At 37.7% G+C, this 22240-nt stretch overlaps 2 protein-coding genes across 3 annotated transcripts in view; one reads left to right on the forward strand and one right to left on the reverse strand.

Moving 5' to 3' along the window:
- The first annotated feature begins 155 nt into the window (after window positions 1-155).
- LOC113401573 (HEAT repeat-containing protein 5B) lies at window positions 156-18096 on the forward strand. Of its 2 annotated transcripts, XM_064217973.1 has the most exons (40): window positions 156-358; window positions 874-1003; window positions 2138-2349; window positions 2514-2661; window positions 2851-3056; window positions 3206-3303; window positions 3528-3691; window positions 3949-4082; window positions 4318-4468; window positions 4820-4951; window positions 5321-5471; window positions 5876-6064; window positions 6260-6378; window positions 6463-6599; window positions 6730-6917; window positions 7092-7186; window positions 7420-7580; window positions 7812-7986; window positions 8094-8360; window positions 8503-8692; window positions 8831-8985; window positions 9300-9438; window positions 9892-10074; window positions 10432-10550; window positions 10939-11050; window positions 11322-11503; window positions 12056-12180; window positions 12285-12405; window positions 12483-12774; window positions 13237-13407; window positions 14006-14104; window positions 14182-14305; window positions 14633-14784; window positions 15663-15959; window positions 16071-16280; window positions 16658-16797; window positions 17031-17241; window positions 17382-17396; window positions 17487-17629; window positions 17863-18096. In XM_064217973.1, the coding sequence occupies exons 2-40, from the start codon at window positions 878-880 to the stop codon at window positions 18037-18039; spliced, it is 6210 nt and encodes a 2069-aa protein (XP_064074043.1). In that variant the 5' UTR covers window positions 156-358; window positions 874-877; the 3' UTR covers window positions 18040-18096. The 2 variants fall into 2 exon arrangements, with proteins under 2 accessions (XP_064074043.1, XP_026497328.2); XM_026641543.2 differs by lacking the exon at window positions 17382-17396.
- A 1607-nt stretch (window positions 18097-19703) lies between these two features.
- The window catches only part of LOC113401578 (tRNA (adenine(58)-N(1))-methyltransferase catalytic subunit TRMT61A), a 57715-nt gene continuing 55178 nt past the window's right edge, over window positions 19704-22240 (reverse strand). Inside the window, exons 6-7 of the mRNA XM_026641547.2 lie at window positions 20470-20599; window positions 19704-19850 (exon numbers count right to left, since the gene is read on the reverse strand). Coding sequence (XP_026497332.2) covers window positions 19741-19850; window positions 20470-20599 — 240 coding nt within the window. The 3' untranslated portion in view covers window positions 19704-19740. The remainder of the gene's footprint in view (window positions 19851-20469; window positions 20600-22240) is intronic.

Here is a 22240-nt window from a genome sequence, read left to right on the forward strand (position 1 = left end):
TTATTATGGTTTTACAAACATTATGTTTTTTTTTTTATAATTTTAATGAATCCACTGATGGCTATGGTTCTGTAAGGTATGTGTCTACTGTTTAATATGTCATTTCCTTCATATATAATGTAATGTAATATGAGTGTGGAACATGTAATTTATATAAGTTAAATGTCAAGTACTGTCAAAATGACAGTTGGTGTCTTGATGCTATTTACCGTGATTTGGTTTTAATTATTAACTTATTTAGTACTTTCATGATTTTAGTTCACAACAATTATTCCTAAATCAATATATTTTCGTATTTCAACAAGTTTCTTTTGTCAGCTAGTTAACTATGTTCATATAAATTAAAGGGTTAAGTTTGGTAAGTAATTTTAACATTAAACAAGTTTAATTTAGTAAAAGTATAGCTTTTGTATTTATTCAGTCCAAAAAGTAAGAGAGTTATCCACTTTCATACTATGTACTTAATTCCACTTACCACTAATCACTATCATAATGCGAAAATTGATTCATGGATGACGCCATTGTTTACGACTGCGACCCACAAACTATATGTTAACATTTTAACAGTTATTACCAAGGTCGGCTAAGTAGTGAGAAATTAAAGGAAGGATTCAATTATTACAATAGCAAAACACTTTATAATATTCAGTCTCATAGTCACTGTGCTATTTTTATGTTAATTGTAATTAGAACTAAACTGAACCTCAGCTTGTGATTGTATTCATTTTAATATTAAAATGTAATAATGCATAGTTTTAACTTTTAATATACTTTATTTGAATTCTAAAATTCAATATATCAAAACATTGATTAATGTAGAACTATGCAATTAGAGATATTTCTAATTATTTTTTAAAATTGATTAATTTTTAGAATTATGGAAGTATCACATTCATTGACGCTGAATGAGGCTGCATTGCAGCAACTGCCGGATGATAAGAAGCCACATTTCATATTTGAATGGCTGAGATTTCTGGACAAAGTTCTTGTTGCTGCACATAAGGTAACTAAATAGGTTTGATATATATTTAATCTCTTATTAAAAATAAAAAGAGTTAAATGACAAATGCATTCAGTTTAGATTTGACATCATACATAATTACGTCCAATGTCCAATATTTGATCATATATGAAATATAAATTAAGTACATGACAATTCAGTTGTGTTTGCCCAGTGCTACAATTGATCATTCAGATAATATTAAAAGCAGTTGCTCAAATGCAAAGCGAGCAAAAAGCTGTTTTAAATATTATGAATGCTTAAATTTATTTTTATTCAAACCAACAAATCATAATAATCAAATAAAAAAAAATATATGTAGATTGTAGTTTGATTTTTTTTTAAGAATCTTATAAAGTTTTAGACTATTTTTTTTAATTTAATTTGTTATACAATATGTATAATATTATAAGTCTGTAAAAACTGAATAAATAATATTTGCAAATTATAATATTAATGCTATGCTGATATCTTCCCTTATATGGCTTCAGTCTTAGACAATCACAAGCCACGGTCTATATATGGAATGACTACCTTGGTTGTTTAGTCACTAGCTTAAAAGACACTGATCCAGAATTCTTGGGTTCAAACTCCAAGTCTGGTATATAAGAAGTCATTGAGTTTTACTGTTGAGAAATTCTCATTAGCAACCTGGAGTTTGGAACTTGACTTACACTTCTGCCACACTGACTAGTCTCGGAAACTAACTCACTACTAAAAGCTGTTGGTCCTGTTCCTAAAATCTAAGTTTTACTGTCTCATTGTATTTTGAGAGTATAAAAGAAGAATTAATAAAATTAATTAATTGTGAAAAATTAATTGTGAGAAATAATAGAAGGTGTACTTGTGATTGCACATACACTTGTGTGCTGTAAAATTTCCTGTGAATTTCGATAATCTCCTGCAGCAAGTGTCGTGGCCGATTCAGGATATCACCATATGAACACTAATGAAATATTGTTGTTAAATTAGCTTTATTTTTTATAATATTTATTCATTTCTATAAAAAAACGTTAAAATTGTTTTAATATGTATATAAATAGTTATAGTAGAATTCTCATTTAGATTTATTTTCTGTAAATTAATTGATTTTTTATAAAAGTAAAAATTAAATTATAGTAATCATTGACCCCACAGTCAGACCTCAAAAGCTGTCAACAAAAATTGGTAGCACAATTAGTGAGTCTACTCCGTGAAAATCTCGGTGCCCCAGCTCGTCGACTTCTCGCAAGATGCCTGGCTACACTCTTCTCTGTTGGAGATACATTCCTGCTTTTCGACACTGTCAACAAATGCAATGATATAATAAAAGTCAAGGATGACTCACCGTCATATTTGCCAACCAGACTGTAAGTTTAATTTACAGTGTGCCTAAAGTTACGTGTTCATTAGATATATATTATATAGTATTTTAATTTAAACATATTTAAATAATTTCAAATGTATGTTTGTATTCCAGTTGTATTTCAAACGGGCTTGTAATATAATAAATTCGTTTTCGCATTTGTTTCAGAGCGGCAATATGTTGCCTCGGAAGTATGTACGAAAAATTGGGAAGAATGATGGGGCGTTCATACGAGGAGACTGTAACAACTCTTGTCAGATCAATGAAGAGCTCAGAGTCCCAAACACGACTCGAGATTATGAACACACTAGACAAGGTATTGTATAAAATAAAGCGAATGAATACAGAAAAGTGCTAACTTGCTATAAGTGACAACACTGCTTTTTATTCTAAGACTATAGACTTGGGCTATAGTCTTCCCCACTCCTAGCACAAGCTTGAAGCTTAATCGGGCAGTAATTGTAGTAATTCTTTATATTGCTAATATATTGGGAACATAACTTAGATCTGCGTGGGCATGGGCACGGCGCTGCGCGAGGTGTCCCGCGCGGCGCGCAGCACGCTGCTCAACGAGCGCGCGAGCCCCGTGCGCGCGGCGGCGGCGCACGCGCTGCGCCACATGCTGCCGCTGCTGCGCCTCACGCCCGCCGACGTGGACGCCATCGCCGCCGCCTGCCTGCGCGCCGCTCATCCTAGCGACTACCCCTTGAGGTGAGTCGATCGACATTCCTAGGACTTTTCGGAAATTTTTCAACGAAGAGAGACATTTAAACTTTCGCAATTAAAGTATTAGTGGGTAAATCTTTACTAATGTTTTAAATTTTGGCGCTTCAATTTGAGGTATTTGTTTTGTTGTTTAGATGTGCCGTTGCTGAACTTTTGGGTGCTCTCATAGCAGCTACTCAAGCCGGTGAAATGACGAACATCAATACTAAGACCAAAATAGGAATGCAACCAGGTACAAAATTTTCCTTATAATAAGTTGTAGTATAATTAGTTAAGTAAATACTGATGTATTTATTTGCAATTATTGATTCAAAAACATTACAAAAAACTACTACTAGAATATAGTATGGTAATCCTTATATGTGTTATATTTATGATAATATTAAGCGACATGTGAAATTAGTCGGGAAAAAAAAACGAAATAGTTATTTGAAACATTTATGTACATGTTTTCAGTTCAACAAAACAAGAAAGATCCACCCAAGAACGTCATGTCGCTAGATGAAGCGCTAAATCTTCTGATGGGCGCATTCCTCAGAGGCGGAACGTCATTTTTGAAAGGCGAAATCATCAAATCTGGCTCAGGAGTGAACAGAGAAGTTCGCGTCTGTGTAACACACGTATGTTTTCAAATATTTTCCCTCTCTCTCTAGCTCATGCGTGTATAGCATCGTTTCAAGTATTTTGTAGGAAAAATATATGCACTTTACAAGCAATACTCGTCAAATGTTGTTCTGCTTGCTTAAAACATTATCTTAGAAAAAAATAATAGATGTATATATATTAATTTACGCAACAATGCAATGAATTTTTATTATTTTGTTACGTTTATTAAAGTAAAAAAATATCAATGTTCTTAAAAGTTTTTTTTTTTCAGGCGTATGTAGTATTCGTCCAGAATATGGGCGGAGTGTGGTTGGAACGCAACATGACGACGTTCCTTACACACGTGCTGGACTTGGTCGCTAACCCCAAGGCCGCCAGCTCCCATGTCGATGCTGTGTACTCGAGGTAGGAATATCTCATTTGAGTTTATATTACATAGATGTTAGCACGAATTATAGACCAGTCCTTTGTATCTCTAATGTGCCATAAACTATAAGATCTAGAATGTTATTTCCCTTGTGTCTTAAATTAGTCCACTCTTATTTAATTTTATTATTAATTAACATCAGTAGATCAAGAATGGAGTTTACAAAACTCTACTTATACGATATATTTTATGCAAAGCTCATCTATTTTTCAGGAAATGTATCAACTATATCTTGAGAAATACTCTGGGTAAGATGTTGGGAGAGAAAGCTCAAGCGTCAGCGTGCCGCGAGATTATTCAAATCGTTGCTAAACAAATGAACAGCATCGACTTTAACCCGGAAAATGCGAAAGATTGCAATCAGGTATTTTTTATTTTTCCTAATCAATATTATTACAACTTCAAAGTTTACCCTTTGAAAACAAACATTTATAACTTTGAGCTCATTGCCAAAAAGGCAATGGCAAACCATTTTTTTTTTATCTAGTTGATTTGATCAGGAATATCTTGGCATTTTATATACTATATATATATACTATATATATGATATAGTATAAAATGCTTTTTGAATCCAAACTATTTAATTTTAGTAATATTATGGTAATATTTCTAAATCAAATAAAGCATAGACCCATATTTATCAAAATATATTACTAATTGATGTATTAAGTTATTTCTGTGTATAAGTTGATGTGTGCGTGTATTATGTTTCCAGGAGACGCTGTTCAGCCAGCACCTGCTGGTGTGCGCGCTGACGGAGGCGGGCGAGCTGTCGATGCAGCTGGGAACGGCCGTGCACAGTCTCGTGGCCGACACCTCGCTCGGCATGCTCGACACTGTGTTCTCTGTCCGTACTTGCCGATTTTCTATTTCTATTCTCTATCTATATATTATTACGTAGGGGAAAAAGTAAATTGACACAAGTAATGTGACCATATATTTAAAAAGAAAAGCTAACATCAAAAATTTTGTAATTTTATTTATATTTTATATTTGATTTCTCATCTCTGAACGTGAATATAAAAGTGGAAAGATTATTTTGATATCTTTTTCATAAATTAAATCACCTAAGCCAGGCTCATACGGCCGGTGCAATGTAGTCCCTGCCCTTAGCTACTAGCGGTCCGTAGGGCTAAGATGAGCTCTCCCGAGATGTCGGCAGAGTATACTGCGGCAGGATATCAAGTAATAAGGCCGCGTGTCCTCCGGCCCGCAGGTGCTGGAGCACCCGTGCGTGGCGGCGCGGCTGGGCGCGGCGGCGTGCCTGCGCGGCGTGTGTCGCGCGCAGCCCGCGCTGCTGGCGCCGCTGCTGGACCGCGCCGCCGACGCGCTCGACGTGCCGCGCCCCACGCCGCACCGCATCTCCGGTGCGCGCTCGCCCTTCGTATTCGAAATCGAAATCGAAATCTAAATATTCTTTGTTCGCGTGGACTCTTTGAGGCACTTTTGAGTCGTCATGATACACTGTAGAATTAAATGTAAATCTCCAGGCTTTTTATCTTTGCTATATCTTGCATTGAGTAGTTCACTACGATGCATGATTTAGAGTAGCGCGACCTGGACTCCAGTTCCGGGTCCAGGAGAAGGTGGGCCAATAGAGATTTCTAGAACATAACACATTCTAATAATGAAGAGTTAACATATTTAATATTGCATATAGACTAGCAAGTAATGTGGTCCAATATAATACCCGACCTCAGCCCTGGCCTGTAGTGGTTAATATCATATATTTAGTAGAATCTGGGAGTAAAATAGGCGGGTGCTGTCGCAGGCTACTCGGCGGCGCTGGCGGCCACGCTGGGCGCGGTGCAGTGGTCACCGCTGGGCGTGCCGCACGGGCGCGGCAAGGTCGCCTTCAACGCGGCGGAGCAGCTACTGCGCTCGGCCGGCCAGAGCAGCAGGCTCACCGCCGCCCGGACTAACGCCGGCTGGCTGATCGTTGGTGCCATCTGTACGCTCGGTGAGTTCACTATTAAACGAATGGGCATTACGCATACATGCCGTATATAAGGGACTATGTACATTTAAAACATTACTATCAATTTAATTCTATTTGATATCTCGATCTTTGGTCAGGATATATATAGGCCTCTCACTTATCATATTACCTGAGCAATTTCGGCTTGAGTTACAATATTATTTCCGTTCGTTGTAGGTGTCCCGGTCGTACGCGGCTTATTGCCACGAATGCTTCTATTATGGAGAAATAGTTTCCCTCGTTCGGCCAAGGAGCTCGAGTCGGAAAAGGCGAGAGGTGATGCATTCACTTGGCAGGTTAGTAAGAAATACGCCTGTTTATTATGTACAGGGGAGGTTCGAAATTAAAATAATACCTTTTATAATCGTACTTTATTTCAGGTAACATTAGAAGGAAGAGCGGGCGCTCTGTCAGCGTTGCACAGTCTTCTAATTCATTGCCCCTCTTTGGTCAACAACGAGGACACCGCTAAGCGATTGACACAACCTATTGATGGCGCCATTGCTGTCTTGACAAAGTAATAATTATATATCATATAAAAGTACATTCTCTTATCATTCTATATTACAGCTTTTTGTTTGATTTTATAATATCGATTTAATAATAAATGTCATGAATTACATTAATAAATAAATGGTTTTGAACAGTGTCGGGACGGTGGTGCGCAACTACGGCGGTTCGCTGAAGGCGCCGGCGGCGTTGTTGCGCCTGCGCCTGTACCAGGCGTGCGCGGCTTTGGGTGCGGCGGCCACGGCGCCCGCGGCTCCGCTGCTGCGCCTGCTGGCGGCGGAACTGGCGGGCTCGGCCGATCCCAGCGGAGCTAATGTTGCTACCGGTACATGAGATTTTAATATTTAATATTAAATATAATAGTTACGCAATTTTTGACCCTAGTCCGTTCTTCGAATGCAATTTGATCACGATACCTATTTACGTAATTGATATTTCTCATTTGGTTAAAATCAAATGTTTTCCATCAAATAAATATAATGAGTTTTTTTAATTATAGGCATGCTAAGAAGCGCGATGCATCCTCGCGATATCATCCTCCTTGGAGAGGAAGGCTGGATACACGACACGGATCATGCTCAAATAGAAGAACAGGTATTATCTTGATACATGAGATTGTATACTGTTATCTTATAATAAGTATAGAAAAAACATACATCGGTCGTTTTCAACAGGAAATAAAGTCTCTACCCAGCAATGACACGTTCATTATTCGTGTCTATAGATTCGCCACATATTTTTGTTATAGTTTTGAATAGTTTAAGTTAGCAATTTTTTTTGTAATTGATTTAGTCTTATCCCACATCTAAATTTATATTGCTTTGTAGTTGATATCGCCGCTGAGCGCGAGTGGTTCGAGCGCACTGGAGCATGACCCGTGCTGCCTGTACCGCCGCTCCGCGGGCGCGCAGCCGCTGGGCGTGGCCGTCATCGACGCGTCCGTCGCCCTCTTCCCGCAGATATTCGCGAAGGCCGCTAACAAGCATCGGTGACTTTTACTTTTTACAATATTAGATATTGACATAGCTTGTGACTAGGTATATGATTTAAATAATTTTAATCTTTATCATGGCAATTTAGTTGATTTAATTAAATTGAGATATATTTAGCTGAGTTACAATTAATTACAATTTAACTGAGTTGCTAATTTATGTTTAACCATTCCATAGCAACATTGCAATAAGTCTCACATGACACGTAAACAAAAAATTGTTCCTAGACAACAAATGCTGGAACACTTTGTGGAATGCATTAAGATGTCTAAAGGCGCAAGACAAGAAGCGATACAGATCAACATCTACACCGCTTTACTGTTAGCTCTGCGCACACTGGCAGAGCTGAAGAGCTCGCTGGGCCAAGAAGCTGTGAAGACTATTGCTACTGACCTGATAATTGTAAGTTATACATTGGCTTGGCAAATATATGTTTGTACGGTTACAGTGATTAAGAACTCATTTGTCAAATAAGTAAATAAAATAAATATTCGTGTTTCCTTACATAGAGCGGTCTATCGGCGAGCAGTTCGACGGTGCGCGCAGCGGCTGCGTCCTGCGCGGGCCGACTGTGCGGCTGCATCAGCGAGGCGGAGAGCCAGGCCCTCAGCGAGCGGGTCATCACCCTCGCGCGCTCCTCCGCCAACAGGCCCGCGCGCGCAGCCGCCGCGGCCGCCGTGGGCGCCGTGCAGCGCGCCAGAGGAGCCGCCTCCAGCGCCGCAGCGCTGCCCGTGCTCAGGGCGCTGGCGCAGGACACCGCTGCGGTGGAAGTACAAGTACGTTTCTTCTGGTGGTAAAGTTCTAGCTAACATTTCTCAAAAATTACTCTCAACTTTCTACTATGGATAAATAATTGTTAATGTAAGTTATATTGTTTACTTAAATCTTTATCGCTCATCCAAGGGTTAATTAATTAAGGTATGGTCGCTGCACGCACTGTCGGTGCTGGTGGATGCATCGGGTCCCATGTTCCGAGGGCACGTGGAGTCGACCTTGAACCTGGTGCTCAAGCTTCTGTTTAGCGCGCCGCCCTGCCTGGACGAGTTGCATCGCAGTATCGGTCGCCTACTAGCAGCACTCATCACGGTTGTGGGACCAGAGTTACAAGGTACGCTTCAATAGAGATAGGATGATCTGAGTATAATAAGGCATTCATCTATCGTGTGTCTTAATATTCAGGGAGTAATGGACCATTATTTTAAAATAGTTTTGGAGGCTTTTATAATGCTAACGATGTCTCTGCCAGCGTGCGGCTGCAGCGCGGTGGGGCGCTTCGTGTGCGCGTGCGCGGCGCTGCGCGAGGCGGGCGGCGCGCGCGCGGACGCCACGGGCGGCCTGCAGCAGCTGCACATGTTCGCGCCCAACCACATGAACCTGCACGCGCTCGTGCCGCAGCTCTGCGTACGTACGCGCCGCTACACACGCGCGATATCCTCGACAGTCACACGAAATTTAGTACCGAAACAGTATACAATATTGTTGACTGTCGACAGACGGATTTGGCTGGGAAAAACTTTTTTTTTTTTTATTCAAAGAGTTACAATAATAGTTTTTATATTGAATATTTTATTCGTTTTTATTCAATAATATCAAATAAAGTCTGCTTGTAACGGGTCAAACGTCCAAATGACATCAAATCCACATCAAACGTTTTGTTATATATATTCGTACTCAGGAGTCATACATATTCTAATTTTATTATTATATGTGAACAGCGTGACCTATCAAATCCGGAGTTATCTGTACGCCGAGCTGCGCTTTGTTGCCTGCGCCAACTGTCGCAGAAGGACGCTGCAGATGTGTGTAAATACGCAATGCTGGCCAAAGACCACGTGGCTCCTAAATCATATTGCGGTATGTTTAGTAAACATGTATTCGTCTTTTTTTTAAAGAAGTTAGACGTATAATTTCATTCTATTCATTTTACGCAAAATTTTGACCAATTGCAACTGTTTATAACCAACTGAGCTTGTATACTTTAACAGACTGAAATTAATTTTCTATCGAAGAAATAAAGTATTTTCGGGATATCAAGTTTAAATAGTAAACGAAATAAAAGAAGGATGTTGAAATGTTTTTTCATTGCTTAAAGGTTTATCCAATTCACAAACATTATATTGGAGTCATACTTAAAGACTAATACTTACTAACAAACATTTAGCCTGCGCGATTCAGAAACGTGAATTATTTAATCAGCGCCATCTAACGGTACCTAGTTGTAACATCCACACGTAAACAAAAATTATTTAAATAATAGTTTATTATAGTTCTTAATATATAATACGTAGGATTAATTTTTATTTTCAGGTGTCGTGATAACCGATACAGGTCTTCCTGGAGCGCTGTTCGCGTACTTGGATATGGAGCGCGACGAGATGGCACTGTCTTACGCGCGTGACACTTTAACGTGCTGTCTGTTAGCGGCTGCCGCTAACCGCTCTGTAAGGGATTGGCTGGTTCTGGCTAAGCGAGTATTGACTGTAAGATTAGGTAAGTTTGATGGTTATAATTGATTAAGCCACCACTGTATTCATTGTTATATATTTAAGGTATTTTGAAATTTTCCTCAAAAAAATTACTTAAAAATGAGTATAATATGTAAGTATTTTTTAAATTGAGGAAGGTAGCAGTAGGTTGTTAAGACTTTACATATCAATATAATACTTTTTGGTGTGGTTTATATCGGAAGACTTAGATTTTCCATTAAGTATTACATTTTTGATATCTTAAATATATGTATATGAAACAAATCTCTAAAATTGACATTAAGTATACAATTAAATTGTATCATATATGTATTAATTTAATTTTATTTAATCGTACACACGGCTTATAATCGATGCCCAGAGGACAGCAACAACCCGGAGATGGACCTGGACGCGGAGGGTGACGACGACCAGGCGGAGTTCCACGCGGAGAGCGAGCAGTCCACGCACCCCGCCGTGCAGCCGCGCTGGCCCACCAGGGTACGCTATAACACTTCTCTGCTCATTGTGTCTGTTATTTTTTTACGTATACGCGTAAAGTCGAGTGCTTTAGTATGCGAATATTATACAATTTGTTGATTTTAATGTCATCGAAAATTTATATTTCAATAGTTTTTGACTCACATTTTTATTTTACGTATAAATAGTGGTCCGTTTAGATATTTCTATTATAAACTGCAATAATGTTAATCTATAATGAATGTTAAGATTAGAACAAGAACACAAAAACAATTTAACAACTTGTGACACTCCTATATGTTATTACATATATTGAGAGCGGTAAAGTTATTTTACCCAATTAATTAGAATTTCATTGAACAATTTTGTTTTATTTCTAAATAAAACGAAACATTTTTTTTGTTATCAGGTATTTGCTATGGAATGCATACAGAAGATAATGGGAGCATGTGAGGCGACCGGAGACAGTGCTCACTTTGATCTTGTTAAAGCTAAGGAGAAGCTTCAAAATGATCCAAATGGTAAGTCATTTGTATTAATTTACAAAATATTTCGATTAAAATCTCCATGATTATATAACTAATATAATTTATAATTATATTCACCTGACCGATTTCGTCTCTCGCGGCCCTTGTAAACGGAGAAGTCAATTGCACAGAATATATATAACAACAAGCACGTTATTCCCTCACACAAATTATTCAGTAGGACGGCATTCCGATCGACCGATGAGAAGACTGGTTCAGAACCAGAACCAACGAATTTGATGAATTTGTGTTTTATTTATTTTAGCGGATTACCTCTCCCTCCACCTGTCGGACCTCGTGCGCATGGCGTTCGTGGGCGCCACGGGCGAGTCCGACGCGCTCCGGCTGTGCGGGCTGCGCACGCTGCAGATGATCATCCAGCAGTACGCGCGCGCACCCGAGCCCGACTTCCCGGGACACTTGCTGATGGAGCAGTACCAGGCGCAGGTCGGTGGGCAATGTACTCGTACGTTTATACCGAGTAACCAAAAACCGTACGTAATCGATTACTCTGTACTAAGAATTGTTACATAATACCATTGTATTCCAATAACGTTGCAAGTAAATCGATGTCTTCTAGGTTATATAAAATTCTAATTTTTGTATTTAGTTAGACTAAATAATAAACACAATAAAAATATGTATAGGTTACTTGTAAAAGGGATAATAATAAATTTAAATCTCTGTATCATAATCGGATGAGTAGTATCCAGAAAAACAAGCAGAAAGACATTATTTTTTTCGAGGAAATACAGCTTTTCCTGCCCAGTTTTATAAATTAAGATTGAAGAAAAAATACCCAGAAAAATGATTTTTATGTAAATTTGTGATTGGTTCAGTAAATACATTTTTAATTGCGTCTTTTAATGATTCATTTTTTTGTTTCAAGGAACAAAATATGTATATATTTTCATTAAAAGCGAATGAGTGCATCTTGATTTAAGAAGCAATATCAGCCATCGTAGACACAGCACTTATTAGTCGTGCACCGCTGTGCAGGTGGGGGCGGCGGTGCGGCCCGCCTTCGCGCGCGACACGCCGTCGCACGTGACGGCGGCCGCCTGCGACGTGTGCTCCGCCTGGATCGGCTGCGGCGTGGCCAGGGACATCGGCGACCTGCGCAGGTACCCTGCACCGCACTCGCTACTTTTATATGATTTCAGGTTATATTTCGAATAACTAAACGTATGTATATAAGGTCGTATTAACATTTCTTAATATATTTTAGGGTTCATCAATTGCTGGTTTCCAGTTTAGATAAATTGAACAAAAAGGGTAACACTACACTCATTTATAACGAAAGTATGGCGACACTGGAAAAACTATCGATTCTAAAGGCTTGGGCTGAGGTTGGTTCCGTTTTATATACATTTAAAAATTACACGATATAAATTAAAGTAAATTTAAAATATTCATTGTTTCTCAGGTGTACATCGTGGCAATGGTTAGCAACGACAGCGCACCCGGCAGTTACGTAAAACAACTCGATACAAAGCCGGTTAACAATCGCGCTGAAATAGCAAAGTGGCGCAACCAGGTATTGCAAAATAATAACCAAATAGACAACGCTAACCAAGAGACAATTGAAGACGAAGAGTACGGAGAATTCGAGTCGAAAGGGGAGAGTTTACTCAAACTAGTCGAACCCGAGTTGGAAAGCTTAGGGGAGAATTGGCTGGCCGCGTTAAAGGATCACGCGCTGCTGAGTTTGCCACCAGGTTTGTGAGATATCATTATCTATTTTGAATTTTACAAGATTATTGGGATTTGGTAGTACGGATTTGTGCAAGCTCGTCTCGGCCTGTTTATAACTTCATCTAAAATAATAGTTGTAATGTTATAAATTCTTGTATACGGCCACACCTCGAATGCTAAATGATGGGGTTTTCCAAAACTTATTTACAAATTTCATTGTTGAATTACACTTGAAAGATTGGAAAAAATGTAATATTAAAGTATGCCCGTCTGGGTAGGTACCAGCCACTCGTCAGATATTCTACCTCAAAATTGCAATACTTAGTATTGTTATGTGCCGGTTTGAAGAGTGAGATAAGATATGTGTGTCAACTACAGACACAAGGAACATAACATTAGCTGCCAATAATATTTCTTACTGTTTGTTTTGCTCGCCGCTCACCAATATTATAAAAACTAATGATCTGTAATCGTGTGCTCGTCAGAATTCGCGTCGCAGCTGCCGCACGGCGGCGGCGCGTTCTACTCGGCGGAGACGGCGGAGGCGTCGCGGGCGCACTACGCGCGCGCCTGGCCCTCGCTGCTGTACGCCGCCGCGCTGCGGTACAACGCCTGCGTCGCCGCGCCGCACGACGCGCCGCGCGACGGGGCCGACGGTGAGCGGAACTACTTTCGTACTTTCGTGCTCTGACTTCAAAAAATTGCTGCCAGATGACCATTTTAATCCATAATAAATTGCGTAAAATAATTGAGGAGTGACTGCGCGGCTGGTTGGTTGACAAATGTTTTACTCAGTAAGAGAGTTTCTTGACACAGATATATAAAAATTTTGTAATGTATCATTGTCATGTTAGTGATATTATAAATATTGTCCCAAACAATTGATTGAATTTGGGCTTAACTGACCTCTATGATTGGATTTGAACGTATGAAATATTGTTGACTTTGATGTATTTATTTATATCAGTTGTAAATTATTGTAATAATATTTGCATGTCATATAGTTGATGACTAAACATGTACATGTATTAACAAATTTGTATAAATGTATATCATGGTTAATGCAAATATATTATTATTATTATTTACATTCCACTAAAATATTGCTAAATACAAATATATGTTCTACTTATGAGAAATATACCTACTAAATGTCTATAATCACTTGAGATGAGCCTCGACCTAGCAGTGGAACATTACGAAATACGGGCTGTTACATATTATATTTTAAAAATATGAATTATCTATTCGCAGAGAAGTCCAGCGACAGCACGGACAACAGAACTAGTAAGACTGAAAATGGAAATTTCGAATTTTTTGAACCCATTGATGAAAAATTCCATCTCCTATTTGGTAAGTTTTTTATAAATCGATAATTGGTAAAATATTTTTTTAAACTAGATGTGATTCTAAAGTTTGTCATGCTTTAGGTATTTGTATGGAAGCTCTCTGTGCGCAGCGCGATATGAGCGTGGAAAATACTATCTCCGTGTTGCTGTCGTTAGTCACTTTACTCGATGCTCCTGAAAATAGAGCGAGGTTGCTCAAAGACAGGTAATTATCATTTAGTACATACTTATACCGATATTGCTTTTGGCGTCTTAAAAGTATCTAATATTACTTATTATAATAAAAATATCGATAGATCACCATGTAATAAAAATGCTATTTCTTTTAAAATAATTTTTTCTTATATCTTTATCGTTATATAATCGACCTCTAATTTGAATCTGTTCATCCGTTTTAGGCGCGGTTTTATGCCAAACAAAGCTTAGCTGACATTTCTAATATTGATTATTTTTGCTTAATAAGCATTTCTTTGCTTCGCTGTATTTAACTGAGGCAAATAACAACTAAATATATTTTCGTATGTTATTACAGGGCGCTAGCTATCGAACTGTGTCAGATAATCCACCGGACAGGTCTGACGCAGGAGAGCGTGGAGGCACTACTGCTGGCCGCTGATGTGCTGCAGCTGGTGGTGGCGGCCGCTCGCGACCAGCTGCGAGCCAGCATGCACGACAAGATCAGGGGTAAATTGAAAGCAAATTATTATATAGTTATCTCGAAGTTGGCTTAGTCCTAGGAAGTATCTGCACTATGCAGGAACATTCTGGAGGAATAGTATTTGATCTGCAACTAATCCCGAGTGGGGTTAATGAAATATTACTGTTTTTTTTTAGAAAGTAGTGAAAGTTGGTATTTGGGAGTGTTTACAATCCCGTGTATTGGAAAGTACGTAAATTCGTTTGCCCTACATCTCAACTTATTAACGACGTCTCAGATTTACTTTTCTGTTGGAACACAGAGGTTGATGTCGACGTTTCAATAGGGTTATTAGCTTTCTAGTTTCAGCTTCGGAAATTCAATTTAAAATTGGTTAATAGTGAACGAAATAATTTTATGGTGGCTATATATAAACGAGACTGTATTTCTAGTCAATTAATTGAACATTTTTGGAAAATTTATTAATTCATATAATTATAAATAATAATCACTATTGTACCAAAAACAATCATTCAAAATATCCATTACAAAGAACTTCTCAAGAACTTCTTAATTAAAGCTACATTTATTAGATAGTCAAATGTGCATATGAACTTGTTTTGGCGATAGTGGCCAGTGTAACTCCCGGTCCGCGCGCATAATCGCAATGTAAATGTAACGTAACAGTTCTAAACCGTCAAATTAAGCCAAAACTTTGGTCCATTTCAGCCTAAGCAAGTCTTTAAAAGTCATTGGTGGTCGAAGGTGTTTTTTTTTTTTGGTCTAAGATGGTTAAGCCGAAGTCGAACGACACAGATCACCAATAGATACATTTAAAGAATTGATTAGTATATATATTATATAATAAAAAGTTTCCGTAGTGCACTTGTTTGTGTAATTGTATTGTTATGTTTATTTTTTACAGAATTGGCACCGAATGAATCTACAGAAAGTATTCCACAATCAGTACTCGAAGTGGTCCATACATTAGGAGAGGGTGGTCCAACGGGCGACCTTCCCCCTGGAAAATCATTGGTGTTCGCGTGCTTAGAAGTCTGTGTCTGCCTCCTCGTTCGAAGGTTGCCATCTTTGAGCCCATTGAAGCAGGAGGGGAGAGTGGGTGTGATTGGCGTGAGAAAAGGTTTGGGAGTCCACGGGGACACACTGCTTATCAAGAGCTTAGCGTCCATGTCAGAGTTGACTACACTCACCAGTCCACAGGGTAATTGATTATTTTATTATTCAATACTGACATTCGTTTTATATAAGATGTATGGCACGATAAATGAATTAATATTTTTGTAGTTCTTTAACATGATATGTATTATTGTAGGAGCTCTTTCCGTACTGCCGACGATCTTGTACCTCGCGACTGAAATCCTGCGCGAGAGTCGTGGAGATCAGCTGCTGAGCGACGCTGGCATTCTGCTACTGCAGCAGGCGGCGGAGTGCCGCGCGGTGCGCGTGCAGCAACACACGCAGGAGCAGCACGCGCTGCTGCTACAGGCTACCCTAGCTAAGCTCGTGGAGAGGGTTAAGACAGGTTAGTACTTTATTTCAGGATATATGGCTGATGATTTCTTCGCCTATTGATCGTTTCATAACAATTATCTAATCTAGAAGATTATGTTGTAAATTAGCATTAAATCAAGTGGCAAGCACTACAGTTTCTTAATAGTATTTGTATGTCAGGTTGATGCGCATATTATCCTAATTTAGTGAGTATAGTATTAATAGTTTTAAGATTTGTAATAAATACCCCTTCAATGTTGACTATTAAAAAATCAATGGGACTGACTTGTGTAGAGAAATATCTTTACCTGCAATGTAAATATTTCTTTTTATGGCATTCATGTTTAAATGTCTTTATTGGATTGAATATTATCGGGCCACTACAACAAGCGTCGCCTTGCCCCGCAGAGGAGTCGGAGCAGCGCATCGAGAGCGTGACGGGCGCGCGCGCCATGGCGTGCGTGCTGGCGCGCGCCGCGCCCGCGCCGCCGCTGCACTACCCCTGCATCAACCACTTCCGCCAGTGCCTCGACACGCGCGACCACGAGGTACCGCCGCCACACTTATATCTCCTAAATACCGTTTTTGGGTCTGACATGATCTGTCCTAATAGAATTTATCCGACCGTATCGTATATCCGCTGTATCGTAGGAGGTCTTTATTGAGTGACAAACTATAATTACGGCGGAGCTTAAGCTGAAATCTTATAATAAACAAGAAAAGCAGACTATATAAATTTGGCGCGGGTCGTTCTCGGTCACCCACTACTCGCCGGGCGCAGGTGTTCGCGTCGTGCTGCTGCGTGCTGCGCGGCGTGTGGTCGCGCTCGGCGCCGGCGCAGTGCGTGTCGTGGTGGGCGCGCGCGCTGGGCGGGCGCGTGGTGGCGCGCGCGGCCGCCGCTCGACGCGCCGACGACGCGCCGCACGTGCGCGCCGCGCTGGCCGCCGTCACCGCGCTCGACGAGCTGGTGGACGCCGCGCCCGACGCCGCGCGTGAGTCGCTCGACTTTAAATGTTACCGCGTGTGATGATAGCTTTTATATTTTACTTTTTTATTGAAAAATTATCGATTAGTGATAGCGACTTATAAAATATTTTTTGATTATTTAAAAATATTTTTTTCTGTCCGATAGAGGATCCTCACAAAGGTGAGAATATATTGAATGTTGTATATTATGTGTGTAGTAAAACTGTGAATAATTCTTTATCTAGTATTAAATTATGAACGTGTACCCCAGGTATACAAATGCTGTGGATCTTGGTGCCCATAGTGATCTCGTACTTGCGCGAGCCGGCCGAGATAGCGCGCTCGGCGCCCGCTCGCACGATACACGAGTTCGCATTGAACTGGATCATGCGCGTCGGACCGAAGTATCCACAGGTAATAGAACTTTAATAATTTTCTGTCATTTATGCCGTTTTTAGATTAAATATCGATTACAATAACGCACATGCACACGAATCTTTCAATGTGCGCTCGAAGAGGTTTTATTAAGGCGATAAGGCAATTTGAACCATAAATGTATTTTTTATTTGTTTTCACTGCGAGTATTGTTATATTGTTGTGTTATTAAATTTTAAAACAAAAGATTAATAGGGTACTGATTCTTTTAGGAATTTAAAACAATGATGCAACAGTCTTCCGAACTCCGTACGAAGTTAGAAAACGCTGTGAAAGCTAGTCAGGCGAGTCGCGCTTCGCGTAGAGCGCCGCCCACCAGGCCTAACTTCGACACGCGTCCCGCTAAACCTACCATACAGCTGAAAACTGACTTCAGCGATTTTAGGTAAAAGGTTCAGGTTTAGTTCTATTAATCTCATTGGAGTAACATTGTAGAGAATACTAGTCTAATAAAAAACATTGGATGAGTATATTTGAGAAAAACGCAATATTCTATTTGTTTGGTATGAACTCCAAAACATTTATAATCATAGCTATAATATTTTTAAGTCATCGAAAACTACTAGAAATATTTATGTTTAAGATATTATTTTCGAATAAGTGAACGATACATAATATGATATTAATATTACTATATAATTTATGAAGATATTATTATAGAAATTATAACATACGTCACGCAAACTTAAACATTTATGGACATCACTGTCTTGTCGCAAGACATTAATTATTGCTAAAAAATCACATATCTCGTACAGTTCAATACATAAATAATTTTATTAAATTGTTTAATTAATCATTAACTTTAGCATATATCTTAGTATATACATTTTTTAATAAATTTATAATAATAATAGTGAAAATGTGACAGTTGATTGAATTTCTATAATATTTCTTTGTAACGACTATCATGCACTATTTTAACTTTTGTATTGGTATTAAAAATACATTTAACCCGTGGTTCGATAAACGAAAAAGTTGGGTCGGATGATCGCATTTGTTGGACTATATCGATATATAACCCCTTGGAGTTTTTGAAGAGTACCTTGTAATATGAAATTGTGACAAAAATTTCACGTTATTGAAGAATTGCCGTAGTATATGACCTTTGTGTACTGTTTGGAGCATGGCGGATTATAGTGTATAGGGGGGGGGGGGGGGGGATAAAACGGGGACTGAATTACCGCGGGTCAACTGTAGTTTTTTATAGTGTGCTATTTAATGAAATGTATGCTAGTAATAAGTTTTTTAAATTATATTATTTATAACGATATATTTTTCGTTTTATCTAAAGTATATTGTCATTAAAGTGGTTGCATCTCTGTCTATTCCTTTTGCATGAACATATCTAACTGTCTTTTATTATTTTTTCTATCTTAAAACATTCCTGTATATCGTTATATTTAATAAGTAGGTAACATCCGAACACAATAAACAAATATTAACAAAAAATAAATATATTTATTTTAATTGGTTATAAAAATGAAATATATATATAAAAGTAAAGAATTATTATTATATAATATTTAAATTCTTTAATGGTAACATCGAACAAGGATTAACACGTTAATCATATGATCATATACGATATCTCTGTTTTCGATGTCATAGAAGTTAACTCGAATAATTTAGACATATTTTAGTCAATTATATTTTTTATAGTTTTTAATAATAATTTTATAAACACAAAATTTTAATTGAAATATATGCCTAGCAATCTTTTTAAAGTATACGTATAGTAATCATAATTAGCATTTAATCAAATTATATACATTTAAAGAAAACCTACAGAGCAAGATTGCTGTGATAGAGAAATGTGAAATTATAAAAATGTCAAAATTATTTTTTTGATATTATTTCCACTGCCTTAAACTTCCAATGAACAATAAGGAAGGACGATGTTCCGTATATCTACATTTAAGTAGTGATATTTATAGTTTAAGAGATAATAATATCTGTAAGTTCTATTTAATAAACTATGACTAATATTTGTGTGTTTCATTTTACGACTTCAGAATCATATTTATTTGTAAAATAAAATAAAATTCTCTGACGATAACAATTTATTCATTTATTAATAAAATAATACGTCATTGGTTTTCGTCTATCGACATTTCTTCAGCACCATTGGGTTTATCTTTTTCTCCGTTTTCGATTGTTTTTAATTGATCGGAGCTTTCTTGAACTTGATTACACTTTTCTGTAAATTAAAACAGATATATTTGACGTTATAAAATCATATGTAAATACGTAATTTATTATTGTAAATTTTGGACATTTTTGTTCACATTGAGAATAAGGACTCGTCAACTCTACGTAGTTTGAAAGTAAATATAAATTAAAATAGTATAAGTAGTTTTTGGCACATCTGGTAATTGTACATATCGGCCAACATTACTCTTCATAGGAAGCCGGTTTGCTTGTGATATATTTACATGCTGTTGGATTTTCTTAAAACAATTCAAGTATTTGGGAATCATTTACAAATAATAAAATACTCATTATAATGGTACCGACGTTCGGGGTTCAAACCCGAGATCGAGCTTATAAAAAGATACTGGAATTCGAAAAAATCTCAGTAACAGCCCGGAGTCTGGAAGTGTCTGGAGACTCCCGTGTCTCAGAAAGTACGTAAAGCTGTTGGTCCTTGGTCTGAACTCATTCCGGTCTTGTCGGATTTGTCGTCCCATTAGATTATGAGAGTGAGGGTATAGAAGGTGCAACTGTGGTTCCGGACACGCTTGTGCAATAAAATGTGTCCTGCGTAGTTGGAAATCGTTACTAAAGAAACTGTAAATAATCTTATTTCAAGGACTTACTTCGTATGAAAGTAGGGGGTAAAGTGGCGACAGTCAAGTACCCTGTGTGACCCGGCGTGCTGGTCGGCCACGTCCCCACTACAAAGCTCTTCTCACTGTTTGGCTTCTCGTCAACTGGACTTTCAGAACTCTGGAACAGATTCAAAGAATAATTCACATGAACTGGCTATTGTTTCGACTCCAAAATAACTAAATGTTAAAAACATGTAATAAGGATCTAGCTAAATTAAAAAAAAAATCTGTATAGTGTTAAGTTATGTTTACTGAGTTTTTTGTACACATAATCAAAACATATATTCACACGTAATGCAAATAACTGGATTCAGTTGTGTATAATTGGGGTTTCATAAATCCGATGATAAAATGAACCCTAGGAAGCCTAGTAAGAGGATCACTTGTGTGCCCCTTGACGTATATAATCCTTTTAAATATACGTATTTCTTTAATATATATATTTCTTATGTTTATTTTCAATCTTCATTTATGTGGTTCCAATTTGATGACTTGGTAACATAGAAAATATTCTATCTTAGACATAGTGAGAAGGACTAGGGAGAAAAAAAGAGTACGTGGTGACCCCTTATGAACATTTCATTAATAGTTAATTAGTAGTCCCTTTTATCTTCCTCTCTGTTTAGACAAACGGTACATACAAAATTTCAGACAGAACTAAAAAAAAAATTTTTTTGTTATGTTAACCCTATCTCACTTCGAAGGTCATGCAAAGTAGTGGTGGCTGCTCAATGTGTGTGAGTGCCAATCAATTATCTACAAAATACGTGAATAATTCTAGACAGTAAACGGACAGACAAGCGGTTCAATAATTATTAATTTTGTTTTATGTTAATAATTCCACGATTAACTGTCACTATTCTATGATTATTCCTGTCAAAGTTACAGCATGCGTCATCTCACATGTAAGATCAACAGACTTGCGATATACACCTGTTTACTGTGTACGTGCTCGATGGTACGGTATACTTGAGTACACAAGTTATAAAATTTAAAAATAACCTGTAGGAAGATTTTTTAAAGCTTATACAATCCAAACAATAATAACATTACAAAACTCACCTTTACTTTTAATGAATATTAATGATTTTTATTATAAATGACTATTATAAGTGGATACAATGCTTTTGGAATATTTATTACTCTGTAACAGTAATATTTATTTTATGTGTATCAAATGTTGATAAGTATTACTTTGTATATATTTTTATATAGGTACCGCACCATCTACCAGGGATCAGTGTTAAAAATGTCCGTCTACTTAGTAGTGACTGGAAATGACTAATTAATGACTTTTCGTGTTTAATGTTTATACTTGTGCGAAAAAAGGTGCAGTTATAAAAAAGTATGAAATCTGTTATAGTCTAATAAAAAAATTAACGATTATAATATATCAAGAGAGAAATTCACAAAAACGATTTGTGATATGTTTTATTTAAATAATCGTAGTTATTTTTGAGCACGAGTATATATATTGCAAGCGGGTCAGGGCGCAGTTATTATCGATGTCACGGATTCGAGCTCGTCAGATGAATTATCCTGCTCTCGACTCTGCTAATTTGCCTAAGATTTTGGGTTACGTGGTTTTTTTACTTTGTATAATTTTGAATAAGCAGCTAACTTTAATTTCATAGAACTGTTATTTTTTTAATATCATATATTAATTTTTAAAAGTTAAAGTTAGTCATTAGCTAGATTACGTCATGAAAGAGTTTTTAAATACAACCGAATCTTTGTATTTGAATCATTGTATTCAATA

This window comes from Vanessa tameamea, chromosome 20 (genome assembly GCF_037043105.1).
Source record: "Vanessa tameamea isolate UH-Manoa-2023 chromosome 20, ilVanTame1 primary haplotype, whole genome shotgun sequence".
Classification (NCBI taxonomy): domain Eukaryota; kingdom Metazoa; phylum Arthropoda; class Insecta; order Lepidoptera; family Nymphalidae; genus Vanessa; species Vanessa tameamea.